We start from the raw sequence: 8,955 nt of genomic DNA on the forward strand, positions 1-8,955 counted from the left end.
ATTTTGACTTGCTAACCATTTCTTTCAAAGGTTGAGGTGCTCGCTTAAAATTCCGGATGATTAAGCACAACCCAAACGAAAGTAGCATCTAGCACCTCAATTAATTTGTACATCCCCAATTTATAACAGTTCACTATTAGTCACTATTAGTAATATGTGAAACGTCACTTGATTATAAACATTCGATTTGCTAATTTATAGTACTTCGTGTTATCTTAACATATTACACATATAGCTGTACATTTTCATGTTTCCCTAGAATTTAAATTTCCTCACAAGTTTTTTTCAGCAAAGTTGCATGAGTTTTTTGTAATTCCTTTTGAGTTACGAAACAGACTCAAAACATCAAAAACAGCACGCAACACAGAATATTTTGCCTTTTTTCGTTATAATTCCGTTGAATGGCAACAAAAATGTAAAAAAAAAACAAGAGTAAGAACTATGAGAATCCAACAAAACTAGCAGATGAAGGTCTTAGATGGGTTTTGTTCTAAATATCAACCTGTTAGTAATAGTTTTAGCTTAAAAAAATGGAAAACAACAATGTAGTTCGAGTAGGCTTTTCTTGAAAAGCACCAATACATTTCTGATATTCACTACGTCTAACCATTTTGCATCAAAAGAAAATTAATTGTTCAAATCCAGCTTTCCAGATTTCGGTTATATAAACCCTTATATAATCAGAAAGGTATGCGTTTGCGAAAATAAACAACAACATTTTGTCGCTACTTAACGCGTAGAAGAAATATGGTTTAACTGTGGACATCAGTGATATAAAAACTGCGGACAATCCTTACAAAATTCAGTCACCGATTTCGGAAAAATCACGTTTTTATGTCATCAATATCTGCAATTTGTGAGCAGGTGTACTGTTATCACTGCACTTTAACCTTTATATTTCTTACTTTATGTCCAAAACTTTGACGCATTAATATCATAAGAACCCACACTTCATTTTGATAAGAAAAACCAATTATATCACACTTTTTCTCCTTTAATCACTTTTGGAAGCCTTGCGCGGAAAATAGTTACCTTGGTGTGGATATTAGTAACAAAAATTTCCGGAAAAAAGTGACACAAATCTGTCACCCTTTCGCCTTTATCAGCGAATTCCGCAATTGCTGATATCAAGGACTAATTTTCTCATTCTTGAGTAATTTCGAACTATTTTCCCTTACTGTCATTGTTGTTCTCGAAAGCCAATAAAATCTAATCTTAAGGCATGAATGAGCAGTCAATGCTGACCTTTGCAAGCAAATTTGGCTGCTCAAAATGTAGGATCGGCCACATGATGGAAGCTCGTCTGGTTTACTTATTAGTTAAAATAAACTCATATGAAACAAAATACAAAGGTAATCAAAACTTGCTTTCAGTTCTTGGTACTATTTATTAGTATTGCAGAAGTTTTTTGGCTGTCTTTGCAAAAAGCATAAATTTTTGAGACAGTTTTTAATCTGATATGCTCTCTATTGAACGTTATTTGACAACAAACTATTTGAAAATAAGTGAACATAGAAGCAAGTTCAATAAATTTCAAATTTAAAATCCCTGTTTTAAATCCACTTTTTTTTACAAATTTTGGGGCTGATGCGATAGTCAGAACTTTTTGGGTGTAGCTATATAATTTAAAAAATCTTAGTTCATCATCATCAGGTAGTTATTTAGTTGAGTTAATTTTTCGAGCAAATCAATCCACATAAGCTGTACTGTTTTCACGGCAGCAAGAACTCTTCAAAAAACTTCATTCTACAGGTTAGATGTTAAAACTATATTAATTTACGTTCTTATCAACTATTTTTTACCACCCTTATGAACCAGTTACAACTCTATCCAGATGTAGCAACATTACATATATCTGTATTTCGTTCAAGTAATTCTTTTAATTGTTTTTGAATATCCTATTCGTTCTCAAATCCTTTTTTTTCTTTCTTAAGTTGAAGCAAATACATTTTGCTTTCAACTGAAGCAGGTCTTTTGATGAAACATCTTGTAAAACGTTTGTGGTGTTTCCTTCAAATTTCTGTATTGCAGGCATTTATGTTATAAAATAAACATAGGTCAAATTATTCAAACTAAGGTTTACAGTGGTGAATACTAAGTTTTTGTCAAAAACATTTTCTGCTAAGTCTATTTCGTGCTGTCTCCCAATTCATAAAAAAGGTTTGCATACCTTTGAACTAAAAAAAATTCTGTTCCGTTGTTTTTGTAATTCAAAAGTATTTCTAAGCTCCTTGTGCGAAAACCACGCAAAGAATTCCAAGATCTTGAAAATTTCCAGTCAGACTTACCAGATTTTTTCCAAAGCTGAAAAATAATGTTGACGACATGCGCAAATTTGAAAACGCTAGGCGTTGGTTACCAGATCTGAAAAAGATGCCGTATGGATCCAAAATTATCCCTTAGAACCACGTCCTACCTCCAGAAAAAAATTTTGGGGCTCTGATACAGAAAAATGGGGCAGAAATGATGTAAACTTTGATTTTTTTGTTTTACAATTGTGCTGCAAAAACCAATTCGTTGTTTCTCGTAACTTACTTGGTTTTCTGCTGGTCTATATTTGTCTATATAAAGTGTAACCACTATGCATTGAGAAACTTGAATGATACTGCCAAAAAACTGCCAATTTTTGAGAAATCTGGAGATTGCATCTCGTTAGGAATTGAATTCGTTGAAATTTGTTACTGCACTAATTTGATAGTTTTTTAGACAATTTCAATTCTTTGAGAAAAAAAACTGACATGCAAAATACGCTGATCATGAAAAGCTCTTGCCAAGATCTCATAAATTCTTCCATTCTCTGAAAGAGATTTAGATATTTTTGCCCGCATTTTGTTTTCTCATCAGTTTGACTTCATTATGATGTTTTGTGTAAAACTATAAATTACTTGCAAAATTCATATATGATGTTCCAACACCCTCAAAACGTTATTATGGCTCTGTAGAAATTCAAGGTCTTGCGTTGAGTTTGGAAAGATGTTGCAGAAATCCAAGATCTGGCTTGGACATGGCGGGGATGTTCGGGTCTTTAAAACTAGGCTCGTTTTCTCTTCCGTGGGATCCTACTATTTTTGTTCAATAATTTTTCTTGTTGTTGGTTTTTACTCTTCGGACTTTCCATATCTTTTTCTTGTTTGCTGTTGTTAGTAATATCAAACAAATTCCAATTTTGTTTTATAAACACCAACCAAGCTGACTATCCTACTTTTACAAAAAAAACAATTGAAAAAAAAATGTGTCAAGAAATTTTGTACGCTGAATAAACGTCGTGTGATGCCATGGAATCTCCTGCCCGTTGGACAGAAATTTTGAAAATGAATCAGTTATTGGGGAAGCTGTTAAATGGAGGGGACAAAAATGGTACTGAGTCTTGATTAATAGAGTTGTTTATGAGCAAGGTAAATTATCTAAAACACTTCAATAGAACCTGTGTTTTCGATTAGTTTTGACTTTGTCCCGTTTACCTGACGAGAACCAGATTTTGAAGATGCTAATATTTAAAATTTTTAGAAATGTTTGAAGAAATTTAAAAGTTATCAAGCTGATTCGGTGACAGGGTTGTTCTTCAAACTGGAAAAAAAAATAATTTAGGTCAAAAGGTTGTATTGAAGTTTGACAGCCTTTTTGCAGAAGCTTTGACAGCCTTTTTGGTTCAGTAGCCGCTCTATACTTGGAGTCATGATAGAGTCACAAAGGAAATTCGAAATTAGTGTATTATGAATTTTGCACATTTGAAGACGTGCTTTGTATTGCACTGAGTATCATATTCCACTGTACAATTACATTAATCGATGAATAAAAACGTCGAGAAAAAACTTCCAGATCGTACAGATTTATCATTTGCAGCACATCTTTTCTTCGTCTTTAAATAGTTTTTTTATTGAATTATAATGATGCTCTAAACATTGCATTGTTCGAAATATGAAAGCAAAAACCTTTAAATTGTTCAAAAACTTTGTCAAGTTCAAATTTCGAGATCTTTTTTAGAATAGTTGAGCTTCTCCAGAAAAAAATTGTTGACTTAGATGTGGTTGTTTCTTGATAAAAGGCATCGAAGAGCGTTGATAATCTTAAAAAAATCGCATATGCTTGCGCTGTTCCAATAGCTATTCCCCTGTTTTTTCTATCAAATTCCCATGTTCTTAAAACATTCGTTTCATCATCAGTTAATTTTTTCATTAGCATTTGTATGATGGTGGTGCTGACCGTTAGAAAATAAATCTAATCAACTTGGATCACTGACACAAACGTAAGTGATGTTATCAAGATCTTATCAAGATTTACTTTGAAATGTTGGTATTTCAAGTTCTTTGCAAGATGTTTCAATTTTTGCAAGAAATGTCAAGATCACGCATGTGTGATGAAAGTATATCAAGTTTCGATTCACTGGGACAGTAAAGTTTACTCACTGTAGTTCCTCATATACATTTAAATATTTTCATGAGATTTGCCTCACAAATCTTCTTTGCTACTATGAAAAATGAACCATTTCCTAAGCTTTAATCGTACGAAGGAATCAAAATTATATCTTGGTTTCAACAAAGTTGGCACTTATGATTATTGGACTTGCCCCCCAGAACAACATGTTTTGCTGTAGAAAATAACACCCGAGTGGTGCATTTGAGCGTTTTCCACTGCTAAAAATTAGGAATGTGATTGGACGCAATTTTCCTCGTTCAAAAACTGAGAATAGGAGTAGAAGTGTAAACAAGGTGGAACTCCACTAATGTCCACTTTTACTTCACATTTATTCCACCGTAATTCGACCATTATTTTCCCGTAAAGTTTTGGGATCAGAATGGAAGTGTGGAAACCGCAAATTTCGGTTTTATTTCCCTTAATTCGACCCTTATCTAAGTGAGTCCTAGTGGTATCTGTCTCAGTTAAAGTGTGTATGCATAGGGTTCCCCAGACATGGGTTCGAATCTCCCTATGACGAAAATTTTTCTCGTCGGAATAAATAACTTTCAAATGTTACTTCAACCATTAGATTAAAGTTTCCACTTTTAATTCCGTCTCAATTTTTGCTTCACGATTATTCCACTGTTTCCACCCCCTAAAAATTGGTGAAATAATGGTGATAATATCTTATAATTTTGCATAATCTTTTCCACTCCAATAATTTTTAACTTTGAACACCTCGCCCAGGCAGGACAGTACAGGGCAGCTTCACTTCACACCGTTTGATGTAGAGAATTGTTTACATTCCAAAGAATAGGTTTTCAGTCAGTTTTAAGACAAGATTTTGGCTATTAAAGACAAGATTTTGGTTGAATTTAGTGAGATCGCTCGACCTGAGTTATATAAAAACAAATAAGCGAATAAGACAGTAACTGATATTCCATAAGCTAATTAGGATCTTCTCTGGTTTTCTTGTTGTGATAGATTGATAATACGATGCCTTTGTTTTTCTTGTGATGCTTCTTTTTGTTTTTTTAAATTCAATTCTTAATCTTGCCGAAAATTGTTTTCACTCTATAGAATAGGAGGTAGGAGAGCGTTTTTTCGGGTATGTGCTACTACAACGTAGGATAGGTCACTTTCGGCTATTCTTGGGCGCTTTTTACTTAGGTTTCTAGTCTACTTTTTCAAAAAAAACTCTGGCAAGATCTTGCAAGAAAAAGGAATCTTATAAGAATCTTGTACAAAAAAAAATAATTTTTTAAGAGTCTTGTAAGAAAAAGTTAATCTTGTAAGAGTCGTGTAAGATTTAACAACGTCTTGTAAGACTCTTGCAAGAATCTTGCAAGATCTTGCAAGATTAACTTCTATTTTTGACTGGGGGAACCATCAAAGTCTTTTCCTATTACTAATTTTATTTCTACGCAATCATCATGTCACAAACAACATCAGAACCAAAAGAGTCAAGCTTATTATAGAACTCTTTCACATCTGGGTTGTATCCACTGCGCCATCTGTGACAGTCGAACATTAAGAAATCCCATCCTGCAGTTGATGTGTACCCATTAGTTGCCCATTTGATCACTGCATTCATATCTGTTCCGGCCCTGTCTCGAAAATCACCCGCAACCGCCTGAAAATTACAGTCCATACTTGCAAATGAAAATAAGTTGTTAACTATGCGGCTAATTTTGCGCAAGGCGAAAATGTTAGTGTAATGAACACATATCAAGAACACATGTTTTAACTTATGCAATGAAATCCATTTACAAACTGAATCAATTTAAAACTTGATCGTGAGGAGAAATTTAGTGTCAACTGAGGACAGTAATTTGAATATTTAAAGCAATAGCGTTTAAGCATGATTTCTCTTCCGAATGTATTAGCAAGCAGATCATTGTTCGACTACAATTGTATAAAAACAAAATAAATATAGTCAAATAAAGTCAAAATTTTAAGTTTGGTAACGTTTGTTTGCATTTCAAGAGCAAAAATATTGACTTCAGTTTCACAAACCATAGATTGATTTCATTTATAAAATCTGTTTTTTAAACTATGTGAAGACATCTCACAACTGTGAGGAAACTATAGCAGAATCAGTCTGAAAATTTCTTTTTGGATAACGGCTGGTTCTTTGTTCATACCCAGAAGATTGAACCGCTCACAGAGAAATCATTCCAGGTGTGAGTTAAACTTAACATACTGTTTTTTCATGCATTAATTTTTGCGCGAAAATCAAAAATAATCAGTGTAAATTTCAGGTCTCCCAGAAAGACTTATATCGTGAAAAGTAATACGTTCAGTTTGACTCCCGCATAAAATGCTTGTTAAGTAATACAAACTTCCGAGTCAAAATCAGTTTTCAGACTCATTAATCGCTAATTTGCTCTGTCACCTACCTACCAACGTGAAGTGTGCAGATAATTCCACTACTATACCCCAACGATACATGGGCCCTGATATTGATCCATCAATACAGAACAAATTAATGCGACCAACTGAATTACAATATTCTTTTGCCAACTTTCTTTATCCCTTGAGTGTAAAATTCAGAGAGTAAAAATCTAATAGTTTTCAAATTGCTCTGCTATTTGGCTCACACTACCTGACATGCCAAGTTTAGCATATAAAATGATTAGTAAGTCCCCGTACTTTTTCTCAGAGCAGTTCAGCACTGATACATTTCAATCCAATGATAAACAGTTCTGTTACATAATATTCCAATTATACAAGCGTTCTTTATAGCTGTACAAATTTAAGTCAGGCGAAGTTGCGGTCTTCTTCTGTAAACACAAGTAACAACAGCCTGTTCTTGGTCTGCTCGGATGTAATGACCGACTGTCAGTTCCTGCACAGTCTTACTTCCCCAACAGTATGTACATTGCAATTGAACGAAATTTTCGAAAATCTAGCATGTTGAGAAATTAATATGGCAGCCATTGTGTATTAGCTACGAGAACGTTTGATACTATCTGTTTTCAAAGAGTTCTGTTATGTTTAACTGAAAGTTATTGTGATAGATGTTGAGTTTCAAGTTAAATATCATTAGCTCAAATCAGTCTTTCTGACGAATTTGTTTCATAATCGCGTTTTTTTTCGTTAGAAGCTGTTTTTTGTTTATTTCATTTAATTTAATGGACTCCACGTTCGGCAGCTTTTTCTCAACATTTCAGATCAATTTTAAACTCCGACTTCTATTCTGAGTTTGTGTTAATGCTCCGTATGACCTCCTTGACTTTTGACGTCTTTGCCTTACGATTCGAGACGATGGTGCACGATGATGGCGCTTGAAGCAGCTTTCCGCAAAAAGTTGTAAAAAAAACCACCTATGACAGGACAATTCACTTGATTTGGCCTACATACAGATTATGTCCTCAACAATTAGGGAAAGAAGAGTATATGGAAAGGGAACAGGATATGTGAGTGGACATTTAATAGACATTAATTATTGCAATGACATTGCATACTTGACGTCATATATTAATTAGACATTATATCATATTTCTATTTGGTTAACATGTGTTTATTTCAATTCAAGCAATTTATCAGAACTTGTTCTTTTTGATAGATAACAAAGCATGAAACAGGGAACATTTTATTTGAGGAAATTCCGAGCTGCGTGAAAGGAGCACTTAAAATCACTACCAGATCAAAAGAAAGCGGTAATATTTAGGCAGCAATTAAGCTTGCAATAGCAAGTTTGTAGAGAGAGCTTAGGCTGTGATTACTTTTGTGCTACTTTCTGATGCACTACTTCTGATGTACTACTTCTGAAGTAAATGACAGCAATCATCAAGAGCGTTAAAAGTGCGAACCTTTGGAGTGTCTAGATTGCGAATCTTTAGATTGCAAATTGCAACGTTTGTCAATGCAGGAAGAAATTGATATCTTTTTGTAGAAAAATTACAAAACTACTGTTTCTAATGAAAAGTTGATTTCAATTTCTCCGGCGGAAACTAATGTTCGTCGTTTTACTAACTAAAGAACTAAATACCGCATCGTTAATGCCGTACCATTTCTTGCACTTCAAAAGTACATTTGTTGCACCAAACTGATAGAGGCGTCATGCTGGAATCGGCGAGGCCTAATTTAGAAAATTGTTTTTAAAAAATCAATCTGGCGCATTTAGTTTTTCTATCGAGTTGTTTAAGGTGGTGAAAGCGGTTGTTTTCATTTCAAGTGATGTTGAGAGAAAAAGTCCGATATTTTTTTACCGTATCATTTATGCCAAACCACATGTTGAATGTGGCTATGGAGTCACATAGAAAACGCATTTGCTGAAACGTTCCATTCAGCCGATCAAATATCCGTCCTCCTATTTGTTCACATGCATCTTTGGCCTCTGAAAAACGCCCTCGACCTCTAGGTATAACCAGGTGTTCCAGCTTCTCTTCGAGCAACACACAAGCCACGCCTGTACAATAAAAAACAAAATATTATGAATTTTGACGAAACATGAAACTGTTACAAATTAACTAGTTTTCATAATTTGTACCTTTTCTCCATGAAATAATTTTAGCTGAAAATATAGCGTTATATAACTTTATCGCTAGACTA

The 8,955-nt window shown here is 34.0% G+C and overlaps 1 protein-coding gene and 1 long non-coding RNA gene across 2 annotated transcripts; one reads left to right on the plus strand and one right to left on the minus strand.

Moving 5' to 3' along the window:
• Positions 1 to 5,795: 5,795 nt before the first annotated feature.
• LOC142355827 (uncharacterized) lies at positions 5,796 to 8,812 on the minus strand (the record flags this gene model as incomplete). The annotated part of the gene is made up of 2 exons (XM_075407867.1): positions 5,796 to 6,031; positions 8,613 to 8,812. Coding segments are annotated over 2 exons (413 nt in total), but the record flags the coding sequence as incomplete, so codon positions are not given.
• On the plus strand, positions 7,069 to 7,949 carry LOC142355826 (uncharacterized). Its single transcript, XR_012761309.1, has 2 exons — positions 7,069 to 7,270; positions 7,572 to 7,949. It is a non-coding gene; the product is annotated as an uncharacterized LOC142355826 (long non-coding RNA).
• Positions 8,813 to 8,955: the final 143 nt, after the last annotated feature.

Source organism: Convolutriloba macropyga, unplaced genomic scaffold (genome assembly GCF_964194025.1).
Source record: "Convolutriloba macropyga unplaced genomic scaffold, txConMacr16.3 SCAFFOLD_5681, whole genome shotgun sequence".
Taxonomy (NCBI): domain Eukaryota; kingdom Metazoa; phylum Xenacoelomorpha; order Acoela; family Convolutidae; genus Convolutriloba; species Convolutriloba macropyga.